Source organism: Xiphophorus hellerii, chromosome 19, assembly GCF_003331165.1.
Source record: "Xiphophorus hellerii strain 12219 chromosome 19, Xiphophorus_hellerii-4.1, whole genome shotgun sequence".
Lineage (NCBI taxonomy): Eukaryota > Metazoa > Chordata > Actinopteri > Cyprinodontiformes > Poeciliidae > Xiphophorus > Xiphophorus hellerii.
In genome coordinates this window covers 19,047,054-19,069,061 of record NC_045690.1, presented here as the reverse complement: position 1 = coordinate 19,069,061, position 22,008 = coordinate 19,047,054, and the positions used below count along the sequence as shown (strand labels likewise).

The 22,008-nt window shown below is 42.9% G+C and overlaps 1 protein-coding gene across 1 annotated transcript; it reads right to left on the bottom strand.

The window, feature by feature from the left end:
• Nucleotides 1–165: 165 nt before the first annotated feature.
• atr (ATR checkpoint kinase) lies at nt 166–21,718 on the bottom strand. Its single transcript, XM_032546571.1, has 48 exons — nt 21,523–21,718; nt 21,288–21,379; nt 20,560–20,712; nt 19,592–20,469; nt 19,410–19,519; nt 18,474–18,650; nt 18,220–18,383; nt 17,526–17,678; nt 16,824–17,022; nt 16,451–16,707; nt 16,169–16,365; nt 15,983–16,083; nt 15,403–15,574; nt 14,881–15,036; nt 14,589–14,783; nt 13,950–14,045; nt 13,761–13,850; nt 13,587–13,682; nt 13,363–13,493; nt 13,124–13,267; nt 12,408–12,501; nt 12,182–12,307; nt 10,960–11,166; nt 10,570–10,683; nt 10,349–10,464; nt 10,128–10,248; nt 9,897–10,034; nt 9,642–9,813; nt 8,519–8,679; nt 8,273–8,437; nt 7,025–7,116; nt 6,850–6,941; nt 6,591–6,768; nt 6,330–6,515; nt 5,420–5,579; nt 4,880–5,059; nt 4,593–4,735; nt 4,422–4,519; nt 4,114–4,343; nt 3,155–3,289; nt 2,703–2,903; nt 2,283–2,426; nt 2,057–2,207; nt 1,370–1,526; nt 1,077–1,230; nt 808–959; nt 603–708; nt 166–498 (listed from the first exon to the last, which is right to left on the bottom strand). The coding sequence occupies exons 1-48, from the start codon at nt 21,573–21,575 to the stop codon at nt 325–327; spliced, it is 7,761 nt and encodes a 2,586-aa protein (XP_032402462.1). The 5' UTR covers nt 21,576–21,718; the 3' UTR covers nt 166–324.
• Between the last annotated feature and the right edge of the window lie 290 nt (nt 21,719–22,008).

Below are 22,008 nucleotides of genomic sequence, written 5' to 3'. Positions count from 1 at the left end.
CAGCATGCAACCTTACTCCCCAGCGATGGTCGTGCCGAGTTTTCTTGAACCTCTGAATGTTAGCAGGACAGAAACAGAGCGAAGGGAGGATTAACTCAATCAGCTGACGGTCTGAGGTGCATCAGAGGACCTAAGGAGGGTTAAAAGATTAAAAGACTCACTCAGTCACACTTACCAACAGAAGATCTCTTTATTACAAATGAACAATACAGCACATAAAATCCAAACGTTTGACAGTTTATAAAAAAATCGGGAACTTCAACAAAACAGAAATTTTACTCAAAAAGTGCTTTATGATAATTAACTTAACATCTATCTATCTTTCTACAGGTATGGACCCCAACCCAAATACATCTGACAAAGCATTTTGTCATCTGTGGCTTCCTGGATGAGGTAGTGCACATGTCCCTCTATTGACAGAGGGAGGCCAAGCACTTTATTTCTGCTCTTTATCACCCCCTGGAGACGCTGCTCAATGTCACACACGTGTGTTTTGGCCTGGCAGTGACAGATAGGGTACAAATTAACAGCTTGAAGCAGAAACAAATCATTTGTATAAGACCTATAAACAATATCCAATAAAAAAAACCAAACACACAAACCTTTTCATTAACTATCTCTCCTGTCTCATTGGCCTGGGTTTTCACCAGGCCTTTGGATGGTTTGCTCCACTCCACCAGCGGGTCATGAAGGAAGGTCTTCAGCACACTTAAGGAGTAATAGCAAATGATGAATGTGTTATTTTTGAATATGAACACTAAAGAAAAACACGTTTTTGACAATCACAATGTATTAAACTGTGTCTACCTCATGAGTGGCTCTCTCTGGTCTCGCATCAGCCTAAGTGTGACCTCACAGGCCTGTCTAAACAAACCCTCAGTACCCATTGGCCCCATAGCATGGACCATGTTTTGGGTAAGTCGGAAAGGAACGACCTCGGGCACGTCAAATGTCTCCCCCTAGTGGACACAAAGAGAACGGCACAGATAAAGCAAATGGGAGGGAAAAGGGACCAAAACACACAGCAGATACAGTTCCTCAAAGAAGTGTCGATACTTCTAATCTGACTGACTCACCTTGTTAAAGAGGCAGTTGAAGTCAACGTGGACACATTCCCCAGTGAAAGAGTCAAAGAGGATGTTTTCTCCATGGCGATCGCCAAGTCCCAGGATGTAGCCGACCATGGACATCACAGCAGTGGAGCGGCAGTATGCAGAGCGACTGCTGTACCTGGACACGAACATGTGCAGACATTAGAAAAAATCCCCCCCAGAAATTAAAAGTGAACACACGTATTACATTTCAATCTAATCAACAATACAGCTTGTAATATTGTCCTCCGTGCTCATGCAGTGAAGTGGTGGCATACCACGATTCAGGGTCAGGAAAGGTTTGGAGGAACCACTCATAGAAGATGGGCGGATGCTGAGCGCAGAGCACCTCCTTGTGGATTCGTAGTTTTTCCTCCAAAGGAGCCGTTTTGGGTAAAATAAACTTTCTCAGCTCTTTACCCGACAGGTGGGCACCTAGAGAAATACAGTCAAAATCCCTTCAGCTGTTCCAGTCTACAAATCTTTTACACTTGGTTTCACAAACTCTTACAAAACCTTTCGACTTTTCACGCTTTCAGAAATTATTTCCCCAAATATTTTAGGAAGAAAAAAACAAACAAACTAAAAACCGTGGGGACGATTTGCAATTATTGCCCATAAGCCAGTGAAGTGTTTGACATTCGCAGATTCACTTTTTCAACAATTTTGCTGTGGAATGTAACTAAAAATTACTCACAGAAAACGTTCAATCGCCATTAAAACAACAGCCGTGTTTAATACAGAAGTGAAAATCACACACAAATGAAGTATTTACTAATTAGGTCCTAAATCCCTCAGTTTTCTACGAATGTGCAACGGTCCTTCAACTTCACCATTATGTTCTACTTCATGCTGGTTTGACACATAAAACACCAGTAACATAAAATGAAGCTTGTAGTTGCACCACGACAAAATGTAAAGAGGCACGAATGCCTTTGAACAGCAGTTGGCATAAAAACAAATACCTCTCTCTGTGTACAGCTTGGTGAGGATGTGCCGCAGCCCAGCGGTGTCGTTGACCCACTCGATGATGCCACACTCCTCGTTGAGTGGAATCACGGCATAGGTGCGGATGTGCAGCTCCCTGCGCCTCGACTCGGCATCCTTACGGAGACACTGCTCGAAGAAAACACGACGGTAAGGGGGGCCACATCATTACCAGAAACTGTGTTCATCAGTCAGACACGCAACCTTGTTGATGAGACAGTTGAACTCCATGAGGCGGCAGTCTTTTCTTAGATCGTCTTTAGGTTTACACATCATGGTGTAGCTCCGTCCATCGGAGCCCTTCAGACTTATCTTCTTGGGCTTCTGCAAGGAGGCTAAAATCTCCACCTTATACAAACACAAGCAAATAGATCAGTTAGGATAAAACATAAAAAAAAAAAAAAACAACATTATTCCAGACTCAAATGTCCTAAATCTAAGCGCATCAGGATGTGACTTTTTACTCAATACGGTGGGGAGAAAAGTCTGGAAATTTAAAATTCTTTACACATTTTAATTTCCCCAAACTTTTCCAAAACTGAAATTCATCTACATCATATTTCGACATTATAAATGTCTCAAGAAACGCGTCGCGAAATTCAGACCCCCATCTCTCCTACTTACACCGTCTTCAAAGCCGTGCAGGTACGCCCAGTGTCCGGGGAAGGCGTCATGCTTTGTGTTCGCCCCGCCAGTAGAGGGCAGCGTCGGGATGAGGACGGACTGGAGCGGGATGAGGATCTGGCTGAAGGTGGACTCCTCCACCAGCCGCTTCAGCTGCTTGAAGTGAACGCCCATGCTGAGGGTGGTGCTGTTACCGTCCACCTGAATGAGCGACACGATCAAACACATCTGTATTTTATAAAGTACGACATTTTTCCCCCTCTTTTAGGGTAATAAAAACACAGTTAATCAAATTGTCTTAATTTTTCTCTTACATTCAGCTGGACAGCTGCCTAATCTTGGAGTTAATTTTATGAATACATAAACTCAAATTTTAAATTGCACGTCATCACTTCTAAGTGTAATCTCATTACCCCTAATTTTTTTAGGATGTACTGTGAGGACATTTTTACCGGCTTGTTGCAGAGCTCCAGTAGCTTATCGGTGAGTCTGTTCGCGTCTCCAATGAACTTCTCCAGAGGCTTTTTAAGACTGATGGCGTTCTTAAGAATCTGATTGCAGCGGTTCATGCGCATGGGGTAAGAAGACTGAAACACAAAAGGCACACATGGGATTTTTCTAGGGTGGGCAATTAAATAGGGTTGCTGTTCAAACAACAACAACAGCAATGTACCAGGAAAAAAAAAGGAAAAGCACACAAACAGGAGATACCAACCAGTCCAGACCAAGGAGCAAAACAGGGAAGATGGGATATTTGTATAATTTGAGTTACAACAACATTTAATTTCCCTCTGGCAATAATAAAAATATTTTTGATTTGAATTTGAATTAAAATAAACGGAAAGAGGTGTAAACAATGAAGAACACATAAATGGAAAGAAAGAACAAAAGGAAGAGAAGAAAAAAGCAGCAAGAACGAAAGAAAAAAACAACAGACTAAGAAAGAAAATGATGGACAGAAAGAAAGAAATATCATTTACACATTGGAATGGGGAATAAAGTCAGACATATTTTTATACTCCCAGATTGAATAAAATCCCTGAGATGTTGATATTCTCTACACTAGAAGATGCTGAAGTCTTGATGAAGGAAGGCTGACACTGTAAATATTGATACTTAATGCATTTTGTAATTAAATTTGTTTAAAACCCAATTTTTACTGCTGTACTTCCAGCAGATTCATCTAAAAAATAGAACCAACAAGACTACAGCAGTAAAGTTTGGGGAAAAATAACATTCTCACTCACTCTCAAAACTTTTATCCACAACTGTATGTCAGATTATTTTAGCCAGGATAAAATGAATGTATGCCAACACTAAGGAGCTAATCAGTTTTACAATTACAAAACAACACTGAGTGAATCTGAGATAGTTGAGGGGAAAAAGGAAAACACACAAAACACAAGCCAACCTTGGAGACAGCGGTCATCAGCCACATGGCCTGCTGCGGGTACGCGAGAAACACTTTGGCCACAATTTTCATGAGAACCTTGAAGACCTCGTCGCTGGAGTGACACACCCTGGAGATGAGCTGGGAGAAGGCGGTGAGGAACTGGTAGGGCGCCAAGTTGGAGCAATGCTCCTCGACCACCGCGTTGATTTTCCCGAACTCCTGTCGCATCAGTCGGTCGACTCGTCCGGCTGTGGAGGACGGACAAGAACGTTGAGGAACCATTTTCAGTCCGACCGGCCCTGTGGTCTCTGACTTTACCTACTTACCTTTCTCACAGTCGCACACTTTAGCTCCAAAATCCAACCAGAGGGAGAGCATGCGAGGCATCGCCTGGTAGATGTACTGGTTCCCAAACTGCAGGGCTCTGACAGGAAACGAGTTATACAGTCAGAAGCCATTTTGAAGGACATAAATACGCAGAAAGAACGAGAACCTACTTTCCAAAGAAGGTGACGATGTATCGGATGAGGTTCCCTTGTTTCTCCAGCTTGTTATCTGTCACCATTGGCATCACTTTGTCATAGTACTTTGCTAGGTAGAAGTTCCCGTCCTCCCATTCTGGGAGAAGGTTGGTCACATCCTACAGACCAAATAAATAAACCAGTTTAAGGTGAAAAAAAAAATAGATTAATAAGTGAACTCAACTACCATTACAGTTGCTAATAATCCGTTTATCTATTTATGAATATAATAAACACCACAAATAAAAGATACGGGGTAAAACCTTGTACGCCTTCATGATGGCGTTGGACTCGAAGTTTGCCGTCTCCTCCATGAAGCGTCCGACCAGCAGCATGGCCTTCCCTTTGATCTGCAGGCTGCGAGGGTCGGTCAGCAGCTGGTCGTCAGGAAAACACTGGGCCACGCCCTTCTGGAGGACGATCAGCGCCTGGTGCACGTCGCCCTGGTCGCAGGCACACACACGGAGGGGTTTTCCGATTGCAGAGTTGGTTGAAAAAACAGCAATATCAAGAACAAAAAAAAACCCACACATAGACGTCAGGGATGTGGTTCTGGAGAAGATTCAGGAACCTTCTCTGAAAATGGGAACAACTTTAAAACTGCCACGATATGTCCTGAACTCTCGTGTAAAACATTTTTGAGTTGTTGGTGCCGCTACGTCAGTCCGTTCACCAAAAGACTTGAGGTTCCTTATCTAGCAGGGCAACAACCTTAAATACAGTCAGAGCTGCAAAGAATATTAATGTCTGGGAAAACTTGCAACCTGACTGAACTTTAGCCATTTTTCATGGGTCGGCAGTACCTTGGTCCAGAGCCACTTGGCCTTCTCCGTGACCAGCTCAGCCAGGTTGGTGTTGTCTGCGTTGAGCAGAGCGTTGAAGGCCGTCTGGTGGTGTCCGGCCTTCCTGGCGACCCGGGCGCTCTGCAGCCAGCACTCGCCCACCAGCTCCTGACACACGGGCCTGGAGGACAAAACCGCAGTGATTGCTGCTCAAACAACGTTGGATCGATGAGTAAACTCATCAAACGTTTTAACCATGGCGGCATTTATTGAGTTGAATGAACCTCTGAAGAGGTTCTGATACCCAGTTTTATGTAGGGCTGAAACAATTAATCGGATTAATCGATTATTGAAATAATTGTCAACTAATTTAGTAACTGAATAACCGTTTACAGACTAAAACATGCACTCTGCTAAAATAACATACCCAGAGCAGCAATTAAGCCAAGACTTTCCCAAAAGAAAAAGGTACATTTTACATTTCTCATGAAAAACCTTCATTTTCTGTAAACCTTTTCTTCTCAGAACTCCTCTTTCTCAGCTTCGCTTGGTTTAAACTCTGCAAAAATGTATTTTATTCAGCACATTTTGCTATTCAATAATTAATTGCTGGATCAAAAAAAAACAACCAACAGATCATCTGTACCAACAGATCATCTGTACACTGTACTGATGTTAAATCAGGCAGAAAGGTCAGAATCTTTCACATGTTGATGTTGGAAGTATTTTTTAGCTGCAGACACATCCTTTACTACAAATGATCAAGAGCGTATTAGTGTACACAGAGAGATTGGTGTAAGCATGTTATGTCTTAGAAAGGCTGTTTTTATCATAAAGCACAAAACTGAACTTTGAAGGCCGTGTCTTCTTTCATAATTTAATAATTGAGCGACCATCACAACAACGTGTGAACACACTTCCATCTCCTTACTGTGGTCTAAGGCTGAGCAGGGCCCGCCGCACGGCCAGGATCGGCTCCTTGGCCCTGAAGGAATTCTGGGTCATCTCCAGTCGGTCTGACCAATGAGGAGGCAGCTTGGTGAGGCTGGGGGCGGAGCCGTCTCTAACGCCCCGCAGCTCGGTGAACGCGTGTTCCAGCTCGCTGAGCATGTGGAGCCTACGCACACAGGTGGGACACATTTTAGAGTCACGAGGAAGAAACCAAAGCTGCTGCAGAAGCTGAAGGTCAGACCTGACGATGTACTCGTATCCCCGCTGGTAGGTCCCACACTCGTAGCTGGCGGCGGACAGCGGGACCACCTGCTCTTTCCGCATCAGCTTCAGCCCCTCGTAGAAACTCTCTGCGTCCTGCTTCTTCGCCGACAGCAGCAGCTGGCCGAGCCGCACGCCCCAGGTGCACGACTGCTGGTCTGGAGGGGCCGCGTTGTTATTGGCAGATTAAACAAATGCAATTAGAACTGATCATATCTACTTTTTTTTTTTTTCCTAACCTGAACTCAAATAATCTTCTAACAAATCCCACTTTCCAAGCTTCCAGGCGGCCTCCACTCTGTAGGTGTTCAGCTCTGACTTCCACTGCTGCCTAAACGTATAAAAAGAGAAGCAAGTTGAACTTAAATCAGGTGGCAGTCATGACGAGAGTAAAGTAGGATGCAAGTGTCTTACTTATTGGCTAGTACACCGTTAACCTGCGTGATGACGGTGGACAGCTGCCCCAGGCCGAGCATAGAGGTCATCACTCCATGATAGTGACCGATCTAGAAAAGATTGGTGAATCTTTACCATTATAGACGTATTGTAGTACATCTGAGAAATTTATCATTTAGAACTTCTTAAAAAAAAAAGAAGTTATGAATGCACGCGTTGTTTGCTCTGTGTTTTTGTGTTGCCCTGGCAACCAATCAAGGGTTTATCCGGCATCTTGCCTAACGACACGATGACTGCAGCTCCTCCAGAGTTGCAAAATGTCTCTTGAACACTCATGTGTTTGTTACGTAAAATGTTCAAAGCTAAGGATATCGTTTTAGAAATGGAATTAGACTAAGCACGTATAGGCAATTAATTAATGACATGATGAATTAAAATGAGCTTGATCATTTTAATTCTGATTATTAATATTTTTTAAAGGGAAGTTTTGTTTACAGAGTCTTCATAATCAATTTTATTTAGATGTGGTTTTCATTTCTGTTTTATGTATTGTTTTTGGTTGTGTTTTCTTTTGGACATTGAAAATATCTTTCAGTTCAACTGTAAAGTAGGGGTGGGCATTTATCACATCGTTTATCATTTATCGTGATAACGTATTATCATGATACAAATTCTGATTCATTTTTGTCACAATAAATTCCAATTAATGATGTTTAAAGTCCCACAAAGCCTCTCATCACTGTGACACAGTAATCATAGCAAGTTGCTGCTGTCATACAGTCTTGCTGTTGCCTAAAAAGTAAGAAATAGTTTTTATCGTCACTTTTATCGTTATCACAACAGTACCGCAAAATATTGTGATACAACTTCAAAATATTATGATAAATGTCGCCCACCACAAGTGGTAAGAGTTCTTGACAAAATTAACATTTATTGGTCTTTGAGAGAGCGAACCTGCATTATTGTGTTATCAATATATCACCTGAAAAGTATCGCAAAACAACAACATTATCATCTAGCGCAATCATTTCTGGGACAATTTATCATCCAGCAAAATTTGTCATTGTGACAAGCCTACATTAGACTTCAATAAACTTCTGAACGACTTCCTTCCTGATCAGGCTGTTGCATCTCCTGATCTTTATGATGCTCTTTGTTCACCAACGCCACATTTTTTTGGTCTATCACATAAAATCCCAATACATTACATGGAAGTCTGTTGTTGTAGAGTGAGTAAATGTGAATAAGGAATCTGCGGGTGGGAACCTGGTCTGACTCCAGCTGTATGGCCCGGTCGTAGCAAGCCGTCGCATCTCGCAGCAAACCAATACTCTCATGTTCGAGTATCTGTTCCCGTAGCGACGGCTCTTCCCTCCTCAGAGCGTTGACTCCCCTCACTCCGTCGGGCTCGTGCATCGCCGCGTACAGCGTCTGGAACGGCCAGGGATTCATCACGACGCTGAGATTCACATCCAACATCGGCTGAAGCCGATCTCACAGATTCAACCTGACCTGTAAGAAGCTGAGGTGGTCCTGGATGTTCTCCTTGTTCTCCAGGATGTACGCTTCGAAGTGCATGAGGGCTCGAGTGTACGCCTTGGACCGCAGGGAGGCCTTAGCCAGCACATCCTGTGGGATACCCTTCAGGAAGGCCACCACACGGTCATAATCACCTGCAGGACAAAAAGTTAATATTTTATATTAATAACCATATTTAGTAGAGTAATAAGTGATTTAAGTTAAGTAGCATCCACTATTCAGGGTTCACACACTTTTCCCTCAGCAAAATTCAAGTACTTTTCAAAAATCTTCAAGGTAAGTCTTCAAACTTTTCCAGCACCTATCTTAGGTGATAAAAACAATACAAATAAACCAAAAAATAGTTTAAATTCACTATTATATGATATCATATGTTACTGTCAGTAATAATATCTTATTGAAGTATTATGCATTCGACAGCAGGACAAGGTAAATTAAAATATAATAAAATGTTATGCTCTGAAATGTCTCTAAAACACACCTGACTGGTCAGAGAACAAAACACTAACGAAAAAAAAAAATCTGTAACTTTCTTCAAGGTATAAAATATAAACCAGATCAATGTCATTGAGACATTATGAGTGAAAAGTATGCATTACATCAAAAAAATCCTTGATTACACCTTGAAATCCTTGATTACACCTTGAAATCAAATCATGTCAATCTTCTTGCTTAAATTAAATGCCTCAAGACAATATATAAAGAAAGTTACAAAAAAAAAAAAAATATATATATATATATACATATTCTTGCAAAGTTTTTTTGAATTTAGCAAGTAGAAATAATTTTGGTGATTGTTACTAACCTAAAACAAGGAAACTTTAGTCTGATTGAACTTCAGATAGTGAGGAAAAAAAAATGTCTGTTTACTAAGTGCATGAAAAAATCTTTTACCAACAGCAAATAACTTATTCCACATTTAGGCTTTAGATCAAATGTTAGATTACATTTTATGACAAAACTGTGTAATTTAATACCAAGCACTTTCAAGGCCTTTAAACAGATACCCAACCATTTTCCAAACCTTGAAAAACACTTATCTGAAATTCAAGCATTTTCAAGGATTTCAAGCACTCGCCCGAACCCTGACCATTACCTGTGACTTTGGGTTTGGCGTAAAGGATGTGGCGGCTCCACTGTGTGAGGTGTGACAGCATGCTGAACACAGTCTGAGTGCTGAGCTGCGATAGGCTGGAGGCCGCCTCCTGGACTCCGCCCCCTCCTCGTCCGTCGCCCTTGGTCAGCACAGCCAGCATCTCCTCTGTCACCTTTAAGACAAAACGACCAGCACATGAGTGAAAAACGAAGCAGCGCCACACCAAACTACGCTGGAGGGGAAAGAAACCCTGACCTCCTGCTGCTCTGCAGGCGTGCAGCCCAGCAGCATGTAGAGCAGGATGTGAGGCAGCAGGTAGATGGTGACTTTGTAGTCGTGTTTGATGATGAAGCTGCAGCACTTGAAGACCTTGCTGGCCAGCTCGTGTCTCACCTGGATGGAGAACCACACATTAAAACTTCTCAAAAAAACACCTGCGTGGAGATTAGGAAGGGGAATCTCCATTGTGTTGAGGAATCGGCTAACCTTGCTGATGAGGTATCCAGCCCAGGTGGCAGACCAGTCAGAAAACTTGCTCCCTCGGTTGCTAAGGTACACTGGCTTCTTCACTTTGGACCAATTCACCTCCTTTTGACCGCTCTTATATCTGCAAGAAAGCATGGGAAGAGTCATCAAAGTACTGTAGGTGACATAATAGTAATAAAATTAGTTTTTTCCAACTCTTCTGTGGAGGAGGGGATTTTGACCTGCTGTTAAGGTGAGGCTCCAGAATTTCTTGGATCTGTTCTGGGAATCTCCTCCACAAGCGACGGCCCGGCGAGTCGGTTCTCCCCTCGCGACACTCAAAAATGGACAGCAGCTCCTGCAACGAACAACAGATCATCGAATTAGAAACCTCAAATAAGTAAAACAGAACAATCATGAGGATTTGTGTGTTGTTTTTTGTGTTTGGACGCATTTTGCGTACCTGTATGGCGTACGCAGCAGAGTCCTGAGCTCGCACGTTATCCGCGTAGGCCAGGAATGTTCTGGTCAGCTCAGTTAGTAGGTCATGGGCAAAGTTGGGATCATCTACTCCGCTCTGTTGACAGGAATAAAGAAATGTTGTGTTTTCAGAAATTAGTTGCATCAAAAATTTATTAGGAAATACTTTTTCTGCAATAGTACCAAGAGACTATTTTATTCCTACTGCAATCTTCCTAAGTAAAAATGGGTGAAAAAGGACAAACATGAAGCAACATTTTACTTTTAGATGTGTTTGTAAAATAATTAAGTATCTGCAACTAGTTGATGATTATACAATTCTTTTGTTTTGTATGCGGTCAAAAAAGGCAACAAGAGTTCAACTTTAACTTGCCACGAAGGTGCTGCGGTCGCCCTTGGAGTGTGCGTGGGACAGATCTAGGCGTCCAGGGTCCACGGCCCCCAGCTCGCCCAGACACTCCCCGCAGAGGAGCCGGGCCTCGGGGGACGAGTCCTGGCAGCCCTTCAGCAGCACGGACACCAGGCTGGAGATGACGGGCTCCACCGCCTCGCTGGCACACACCTGCTGCAGCAGCCACTCCTGAAACACACAACCAGAGGTGGGCAGAGTACCCAAAACTTTTACTCAAGTAATAGTAGAACTATATCGACATATCTTTACTCAAAAGTAAAAAGTAGCCATCCGAGAAATTATTTAGGTAGGAGTAAAAGAAGTATTTTGGTAAAAAAAAAAAATATATATATATATATATATATATATATATATACTGTATATATATATATATATATATGCATATATATATATAAATCTACTCAAGTACTGAGTAACTGACCAAATTATCAATCAATTCATATATAAAAATTACATAACCAGACAGACCAAAATATAAAGTTAAGTGGAAATGTTTGTATATTAATGGAAAAAAAAGACAATAATTCATATTCAAGTAGCAAAGAATAAACACAATTTCAGGGTTTCTCTCAGTGTATTATAAGCCTGGTGGGCCACCAGGCTTAACTTGTGCCCCCCATCAGGCTAAGCATTGTTTATTTATTTTAGTTTTTTAATGACTGCCTTTTTTAAAGACTTAATAGTTGGTGTTCAGGTATTAATCTTCCAGTCTTCCAATAACATATAAATATCAAGTGATATTTTGAAATTTCCTGTCAATTTTAAACATTTTTTAACACAAAAAAACAGTGATGAACCGATGAATGACTGCCCCAGCGCCCCGAGCACCGGGCTTAGGCACGTTTTCTGGGGAAAACCTTGGATACTTCATAATACAATTACTCAAGTAAAAGTAAAAAGTAGAGCGTAGTAAAAATACTCCTAAAAGTGCATTTTTAAAGAAAAAGTTACAGTACTGACGTAAAATGTAATTAAATAAATGCAACTAGTTACTCCCCAGCTCTGCACACAATGTAGAAAAAACACCACAAATAAATAACACCATTAGGTTCAATTTGACTGCACCGATGTTACAAACGGTATTAAAAACGCCGTCAGGATTATAGTATTAGCTCACTTTTCTTTGAAGAGATTTCCAAACACTACCGCAACCTATTAGTCCTTGTTTGGTGTTTTATAGTACCTGCTTGCTGTGCATCATGTCCCTGAGGCTGGTCAGAGCGTGGATCCTCACGTCGACGTTCTCATGCTGAACGGCTCTCATCGACAGCTGCAGAGCGGAGGCCAGGTCGCTGCTGCTGGCCGTTAGCTGAACGGACCAAAAACAAATTCTTTATCAGGTCATTTCCTGTCTTTAGGGAGGATTTTTCCCTCTCAACCCTTCATCGTCATCGTGACTTTATGCAAACCTTTTTGTAATTTTGCAGAACCGTGTGGATGTCTTGGAGCTCCGGATGCTCGGGCAGAAAGTAAATCTCGTGGAGGTAATCGTTTACTTCGTCCCTGTAAGAGATTGAGAGAAGCATGGTCTCAGTAGGGATCATTCTGTAATCATCTAGAGCTGTCCGAAATTTTTAATTTTTCACAATTTGTCAGATTACAGCCACTAACTTTATTGTATCTTATTAGGACTTAAAGGAAAACCCATTAGAGGCTTTAAAAACTTGATGCTGTGACGGATTTTCATATTCCAGGACAAAAATTACTCTAAACACACAGAGATGCAGCAGAATCCTTTAAAAATAGAATATTCATCGGTTAAAATGGCCCAGTTAAAGCCTAAAAAGCTTTACAGACACTTTCCATCCAGTCTGCATGAACATGAGGAATTTTATTAAGAGAATTGGGCCAAATTTCTGTCTCTGGATATGCAAAACTGGTAGAAACATCAAGTCCCAAGCAAGCTTTACCAAGTATTGATTCAGTGGGGCATGCCGCACTTTTCAGATTTCTTTCTTCAAAATTAAGTATCTTTTCTTTTTCTCAACTTCCTAGTGCAGCTTGTGGTTGTAATCCGACAAAAATGTGAAAACCCCAAAAGGTGTTTTAAGAATGCGGTAGTTCAATTGAACTCTTGATTTTCAATCTTATTCATATTGATACGTTATTTCCTTTTTAACGTCACCTGTTGTCCAGGATGAGGAAGCGAATGATAGCGGCGGTCTCCCTAGGCCGCAGGGGGATCAAGGGCAGCAGGGCAACAATAACATGACTCAGGAGAGGTCCGAGGTGGGAGGGCTCCACACTCCTCACAAAACACTCCCACGTCCTGCAACAAGGAAGCGCAATCTTTCAACTTTTTTTTGTTGTGCGAGTCGAAACTCGTTTAGGAGACGACTTCACGAGGAAGAGGCAGGTACTCACTGGCAGCAGAGCAGAGGGAAGTCCTCTCTGTAACGCAGACCCGTGCGAAGCGTCGTCATCATCTTCACCCTGACGGAGCTGATGTGCTTGGAGCCCATCAGGCGCATCAGAGCCATCACGCTCGTCAAAGCCTGGCCGCAGGAGACGCGCAAAAGCAGATGTGTCGAAGCGGACGGGGCTGGAATGCTGCGGCTGCGACCGGCAGTCAGCCGAGGACGACTCACCATTTTCTTGCGGTCCTTCTCTCCTGCGCTGGAGCTGAGCAGCTGCATGTTGAAGAAAGCCAGGATCCCCAGCAGCTTGGGCTGCAGGTAGTCAGCCTGAAACACAGCAATGCAACATTTAGGTAAATGTGAAATGTCGATCATATCACAAACTGAGAAGAAAACAATGTGGACCATGTGCTCCGGGGTGGTGATGTCTCTAGGACCCTGGTATGGACCATCGTTGGATGCAAAGGAGGACAAAATGGCCAAACCATTGAAAACCTACAAAGAATTGATTTCCATCACTGAATAAGTCAATAAACAGCAGAGAAATTACAAAAAAAACCCCAAAAAAGAAGGTGATTTAGGTTTTCTGCCCACCTGCTGGTAGTGTTCCCCCAAACGAATCAGCAGCTCGTTGTGGAGACCCTGGAAGTCCTGCCTGAGCAGGGAACCCAGCTCAATCTCCGTCTCGCTCTAAGATGGAAAACGACACGAAGCTGAGTGTGAAGTGTTTTACAGCCAAATATTATCATTTTATAGCACAATTAAGTAACTGTGTTGACTTCAGTTGTTATAAAAATGTTGTATATACATATATATATGTATAAAATATGACTAAATCAATTTGACTTTGTAATTTAACGCTGCGAGAGGTTTGAGCAGCTAAAGCTTCCTCGCCTACAACTCCCACAATGCAGTGCCGTTCAGACGTATTATATATTGATATTGTTCACAGGTTTATCGCGATATATACTGTTATTGATTTAGTGACCAGCCCTGTAAGTAACCTTCAGTTTTGTAAAGAACATTTCCCACTAGAACCGGAACATATTTCATACGCCCAAAATGAAACACGACAACCAGAGACAATAAATGAGACGGAATAGTGAAAACCACACACAACTGAAACCATAAACAAAACAGATCATGATGCATCTGTAAACAAAAATCAGAATGGAAATTATTGAGTTTCTTTTGCTTTATAATGAGATTAATTGATTGATATTAACAAAAAACCTGTAGGTAGTGAAATGCTCTCTCCAGCTCCTCCTTGGTGCACGAGCAAACCAGATGACTGAAGATGTACTTGAAATTGTTGATCAGAATCTCTCTCCTGTTCGCCTTCAGCTCGATGGCCAGCGCGCGGATGAGGGCGGAGCCTGTGGAGCTCGCCTTGGCTGCCAGGTACGGCAGCAGCACCTGGAGCGTCCGCTGCAGAAAACAGATGTGCGAGACAGTGCTTCAGTGTTTCAGTGGCGTGAAAACGATGCCGTTTCTGGTGGGAAAGAGAAGTTCTGTCTGAGCGTACGGTGAGGAAGCGGTGGAGGTCCGGGAAGTCGAAAGCATGCGCGATTTGAGCCAGAATGTCCAAAGCCAGCTCTCTCTGATTGGCCGATTCGCTGGTCTGGTCCGGCGTGCTCCGCAGGGCGGAGGCGTGGCGCGAATGCAGCGACTCCACCAGAAACTGAAAACACGAGTCACAAACAGAAAGATGCCGTCCACAATTTCTCCAGTTATCTACCTTTCTGAATATATATATATATACAGTACAGACCAAAAGTTTGGACAAACTTTTGGTCTGTACTGTATATATATATACATATATATATATATACTGTATATATATATATAAAAGCCAGTTTATGTCTAGTTTAGTTTCCTATTTTATTCTTGTATTTAATCTGTACTAAAAAGGTCAGATAAAATCATCAAGCACAGCTTTTTTCTGCTTTAATTAAATCTTTCAAGGTGTTGCAATTTTATATATATGCAAAAAAAAAAAAAAGCCACTAAATGCAGGTACAGACGCGTAGATTGGCAAATTATCTACCTGGCAAATGGGGTTCTTATACTGGCTGAACAGGGTCTGCAGCTTCAGGTCTTTGGCAGCCGCCAGCGCTCTGATCTGAGTGTAAGCAGCAATGGACACTGTGGACGACTTGGACAGGAGACAGTGGAGCAGACGCAGCAGGGAGAAGGACACCAGACTGCCCTGAGAAGCCCTAACGAGAAAAGGAAAAGACCATTTCACATGCAGCAGATCTCCTCAACCGTCTATAAAAACATAGGAGAAAAAAAAAAGTCTATAGGTTAAATTAAATTCATCTTTTTGTCCAGACCAGGGGTTTAAAAAGTGTGGTCTGGGGACCAATTTGTGGCCCCTGGAACAATTTTGTGAGGCCCCGTGACTGCAGTTCAACAATGCTACAAATTTGGCCCTCTAGTGAGCCTCGTTTTTTAAATAATTTTTTAGCACGAGAATTTCAATGGTCTGAAATATTTTTCTTTTAACTTGAATTTCATTGTAAGCAGGGCTAAAACAATCCAGCGATATATTCAGTCATTAAAAAAACATTATAACCCTGAAGTAAGAGTTCTATAGTTGCTAATAGTAAAAATTATAGTTTTACCTGCCGATCTCTCCTGTGGTGAGGATGAGTGTCTTCCGCAGGTCGTCGTCTCTGCTGGCTTTAGCGTTGCTGAACGCCTGCTTAAGACTCGCAACCAGCAGCTGAGGCGGCAACAAGAACCCCCAACACGTCATCAGCCTCCGCGTGACGTTAAAAACGCTGCGTTTAATTGCTGAAATGTCTCACCTCGCTCAGCGTGTCCTGCTCTGAGTGCCTCGTGGACTCTGTCAGCAGGAAACGCATGGATTGGCTAAAACGCGTCCTCACGGCGGGCTCGGCGTCCTCGATCAGGCCAACCAGGGCGCAGAGAACGGCGCGGGAGTCGCTGTCCGCACCGAGCAGGTTGACATGCTGGCAGAGGTGAGGTAGGGCTTCCAGAAACGCTGAAATAAGTCGAGTCGTTTTTAAGATAGCAATTTACAGCGCTGTGAAAGCTCATTTAGAAAGCAAAATAAAACCTTTAATTACCTAGTTTAACACAGCTGGCAGCCTGAGGCCTGAGTAAAGCTATGAATGGTTTAACAAAGGCTGCTTTGAGGGATGGCGCTTTATTCCCAGCATGCTGAGCTGCAAGAATCCAGCGAAGGCAGAGGACTTTGGAATGACACGAGGCCTCTACGTCGGAGTCGCAAAGCTGGGAAAGCTCCGACTGGACGCAGCTCAGATGCCCGACAATCCTGGCGAGCGCCACCTTCACCTGCTCTGACTCGTCCTCCAGCAGAGACCTACAACAAAGAAAAATAAATAAAGCCACGACGTAAACCACCAACGGAAGCAAAAACCACAGCGGTAACAACAGCGAGAACGGGGATGTCCCGTTTGCGGGTGGGAGTTCACGCACAGCAGAGCGGTGCTGATGAGGTCGTGGTGTGAGGGTCCCAGGTAATGAAGCAGAATGGGGAAGACCTCGACGGCAGTGGCCCTCACCGCCTCGCACTGGCTCCGCAGCGCGTTGCCGAAGATGCAGACGCGCCAGCCGTCGCACACGCCCCGGCGCAGAAAGGCCAGCAGCGACACGCAGTCCGCCTGGACTTTATGTGCTGGAATCACACGTCGGATTCACCGTTATGTAGTGATGTTGTTGTTTTTGTTTTTTTGGGGGGCGCGGGGGTGTAGAAAATACAAAACACATAATATTTCAGATATTTCTACAGTACAATTTTCCATACTTATCCAGACACTGAAAATACTTAAAATAATTTCCAAACTTGTCCAGATTTTTCCAGAATGCATAAATGTAATTTTTAGACATGTAATCACTATAGCACCCATGATTTTCTTAAAAACAACTGTTTCCTAATGTTATTTCCCTCTAATTGAATAAATGTACTCAAGTTAAAGGATGGATTTCAGAATTATTCAGTGTCAGATTACTATTCCACAAAAAAAGATACAATAATTTCAAGGCTTTTCCCACTTCTTTACCGGGGTTGCAAATACATTTAGAAGGCACTCCACAATTACGAGTCTGTTTTGCACATTTTAAAAGCTAAACTTGAATGTTTTATCATCTGCTGGCTTGAGATGTGACAGGATTACTTACAATAACAGAAGCTGAGTCTCTGAGCCAAAGTGGAGAGCCAGGAAGGAAAGCCTGAACTCTTAAAGGCCGAGGCAGATTTGTTCTCACACACCCAAGGAAGAGACAGCAGGGCACACACACGCCGCTGGAGCCCATTTTCAATCTGGCTGTTCACTGCACACATATGGTAACACAACATGATCACCAAAAATCTGTTACAATTAAAAAAAAAAAATCACTAAAAACACATTATATGAGAAGTTTAAGTAAACATAAGACAGAAAAACCAGAGGGAATACCAGGGTTTCTGCAGGTTTCACAAATTAAATTTTAAGACCATTATGAATGAAATTCAACACCTGCATCATGACAGAAATGTACAAAAGAAATTAGACCTGGCAGGCTGACCAGCTAGCTAGCAAATGTATATTAGTAGCTTGTTAGCGGTAGCCTGAACCACCTTGATTCATAGAACGTAATGAAGATGTTTGCTGTTGCCTGATGGAAAGTCCTGCGAGGAAAAAATACGCGATTAAATAATAATGCCACTACAAAATTTAAGGCCAACTTTCATTTCTTTAAATGAATTCAAGACATTTTAAGGCCATAATTTTAGATACATGAATGAAATTTTTTTTTTAAGGATACACGGACACTCGCTCCTTTTCATGAGACAAATAAAACCTCAAAGGAAGCTTATTTTTTGTCTTCTTACATGTCAGGTAGAGAACAGAGTCAAGAACTGTGATCGTCGTTTGAAAAGCAGACTTAAAGTATTCCTGATGAGAGACGGGCCGAGACGCTCCTTCTAACACCGACTGGCAGCTCTTCAGTACCCGGCCCACAGTCTCAATGGAAACCCAGACCAGAGGACAGGAACTGTTGACAAAAAAACAAACAAACTGTGACTGTATTTCTTTCTGCTACGACTCCTCACCAGTAGATCTCGGTCTGTTTGAAGGCAGGTACCTGAGGGTTGAGGAGCAGAGCGCTGCCAGGTGCAGGATGAGGGCCAGGCCCTGCAGTGCGGACAGGGCCTGCAGGCTCTCTGGTTCTGCAGAGCATGAGCTCAAAACGGTCAGCAGCTCTTCAAGACGTTGATTTAATGCGGCCCAAACCTCACTGCCGACACGCATGTCCAGCTCGCTGAACACAAACACACAAAATGACTGAACTGCTGGAATAAAAAAAAAAAACAAAAAACAAAAAACAACAACTGTAAAGCAGAGCTTTGGGACACGATTACCAAATAAATTGCACTCAAAAAGTATTTTAAAATATACATTATCATAAAATGTGAGACATTTAAAGCCCTGATGAGCTACTTTTGAAATAAAATACATATTGATTTAACGGTAAAAGTTAACAAGTTAAGTCTTTACTAAGTTAAAACTGAACTTAATTCAATTTCAGATCAGCTTTACCGCAGCTTAATTATCATAAACAATGTCTTAAGTTGGGAGGTTGTAATCCTGATGGGAGCTCTACTGTCTTTCCAGGAGACACGTTGTCTGCAGTTCACTTTAAATTTATTCTGCCAACACATTTCCACACACTTGGGAGTGGCAGTTTGTGGCTTTTAAACCATAACTGCTCTAAAATGTAATGTTGCTTTGGTCTGATTTTGGCTTTTTTAATCATTTTGTTGAAGTGAGCAATTTGTGTCCCCAAATGGCAGTGACTCCTCCTACAAGAGGAGGATCTGCTCAGCATCAAGGGATGAAATGTAGACGTTTCAGACGTCCCCAGTCAAAAAAGTTTCCATAGAACAAATGGGTTGGTTAAAATGATTCCAGAAAGTTCAGTTCCAGAGAAAATGTGCTCAAGAATCAGTAGCGGAAACCGACCAAAAGATGTTTTTTCTTAAATCGCATCGGTGATGTTTTTGTCGTTTTGGTGACCAACCTGTTGGCAGATTTGCAGGATCTCTTGGCAGGAGTCTCTCCATCTCCTGTCTTCTGCATCACGGTAGCTTTCTCAGCCTTAAGTGCAGCTTGGAGGAACCCTTCTGCACACTGCAAAGCACACAACAAATGTAAAAAGCAAGATGCAAACACCGCAAAGGTTATAGAAAAAAACGTCAGTACTTCAGATTGATTTTCTGTCCCAACGGTGCGCGCCAGCGTCCTGCAGACATCCGCCACCTGCTGCCTCCTCAGCAGATAGGCACCTTCGTAACTCGGGACGACAGACAACGAGAAGCTGAAGAGCACGCAGAGGGATTCAGTAAGCTCCGATCCGAACTTAACGCCTGCCCCTGCGAAAGCACAGACGCACTCGAACATCTGCGAGAGGTAGACGGACTCGAAATCCGAGTGAGACACGTAAGCCGACTGAAACAAACAGCGGGTGAGCTTCAGCAGCTCCCCTTCGTAGGGCTCCTTCTCATCCGAGAAGTCGTGCGTTTCGAGCAGGTGGAAAAAGGCAGAGAAGAAATTGTGGCTCTGGGTCTCGTCAAACTTTCTCAGCTCCACCAGTTTTCTCAACATCGCCATGGAAATCTTCCTCAGCCTGGTGTTGCCGTTCGCCAAGATGGAGCAGGCCGTCTCCCAGGCCGCGCTCAGGTCGCGACAGGAAACGACTCCCCTCAGAGAGTCGGTTGTGATGCCGAGAGCGACAGCGGTCAGCGACTCCAAGGCGGCAGGCGACGAGAGAACGAGGGGAGTCTGGGTGAGGTAGGAGGCACGCGTGGCGGAGAAGGGGAAGCGCTCGAGCTTCACGGGCCACTGGTTTTGAGTGTGAACGTCCGGCCCACACAGCGCGGCTATGTGGGCGTACAGGATGTTGCTGAGGTCTTGAGCCATTAAAATGAACTCCCGAACAAGGCAGCTGAAGATGAAGGGCACCCGGACCCGCAGAGAGTGAAGCAAGGAGCACAACACAGCAGAGACCCGGCCGTGGATGACATCGCAGCCCGGAGACGCTCCGACGCGGAGCAAACGCACCGCCACCCACTTACTGAAGTCTGAAGAAAAACAAATAGATAAATAGAGAAAACAATGGATCAGTTGGTCGCTGTTTGTTGTTCTTGTTTTGTTTTCTAGCTAATCCGTACCAATGCAGCTCTGTATGGTGTCTGGGTACTCAGCAGGCTGACAGGCAGGATTAGCAAACATCAGAGACGAGGATTTGACTATATGTTGCACAAAATCCAGCAGCATCACACAGGCCGGCTCCGAACTGGACTTTTTATTTAAGCCTAGAGCAACTGAAAAAAAAACAAAACAAATAAATTATTCATTGGTTTAAGTACTTCACAAATGAATAAAAATGGCTAAATCTTAAAAATGTAAATAAATAAACAAATGAATCCATATTCACCAAAAGTGATTTAAGGGTAAAATGTTCTCATGTGCAATTCTATACTTTTCTACAATCAAATTGTCACACTTCTGAGTCCATTATTGGTCAATTTACACAAATATTTCAACTGAAGGTCCAACTTATGCTCATCACACCAAATAGGCATTTCTGATAACTCTGAAATACATGTGGTAATAAGTAAATATGTTGGGAAAGTTATCTTCCACATTCTATGAAAAATTGCAGAAGTGGCCCTTTCACATGTGATCTTTTGGTTAGGATCACTATATCCTGGGGGAACAATGTTGGTGACTAAAACATTTTAGAGAAAACCAGGTGGTGCTACGAAGAACAGCTGGAGAACAATACATTCTAATAGCTAAAGGAACGGTGCGGGTATTTATTCACTGACTATTAGCTTTGATGTAAAGCTGTATTTCCACTTGTTTTCTGTGTGCGTTGTTGCTACTGTTGACTTACCAACATCTACATCCGTCAGTATCCTGTCAATGAACTGGCAGAGGATCTGCCGGGGTTTCTGTACCGCTGATTCGTACTCAGCAGCACTGGCACTGCAAACAACAAACACGGCATTAACCTCACTAAATGAGTCGGTAAACATTTCAACACATAGTGACTGAATAAAGTACAAAAATAGGTGACGGGAGCTCAGTAAACTGTTAGCAGGTTAGCTAGTAGCCAACTTTGAACTCACTTAGCTAGCTCTTGAAGAGCCGGTATCATTGCAGACATTTCAAGTCCATCCATGTTTGCGCTTCCGTCTTGTTCGGCTTTTTTGGAAAGCTATTAAGTATAAAAGTATAAATTAAGTAATTTTAAAGGAGATAATCTGCCAGCAGCTCTCCATCGCTCCACGAGTTTCGAAAACTTTCGCTCCAAAGTGACGTCGTTTGTTTTGATACGGTATCCACCGAGGCTCAAAATACTCAAGCACAAGCGCAAAGGTACAACAGGCGCAGACTGCAATTAACATAAAACTCAGCCCAAGAAATCGAATAAATAAATAAATTAACAAAAGTGGCGAAAATATTAGAGAACCCAAGACCAGCAGATAGTTGCTGAAGACTTTTCGCAGCATAATTAGCAATGAAAACAAAATTATTTGTGGAATCTAATAAGAGTTTAAGTTAAAGAAACTTGGATTCATCAATAAAAAAAGGGTGTATTTTTAGGACATACT

Bases quoted from the DNA above. Each gene is read 5' to 3' on its own strand.
- atr (XM_032546571.1), bottom strand. From the start codon at position 21,575: ATGGATGGACTTGAAATGTCTGCAATGATACCGGCTCTTCAAGAGCTA. The intron at 13,268-13,362 runs GTGAGTACCTGC...TCCTTGTTGCAG, and splicing joins TTCCCTCTGCTCTGCTGCCA to GACGTGGGAGTGTTTTGTGA. The intron at 3,290-4,113 runs GTTGGCTTGTGT...TTTGTGTTTCAG, and splicing joins TGATGACCGCTGTCTCCAAG to TCTTCTTACCCCATGCGCAT.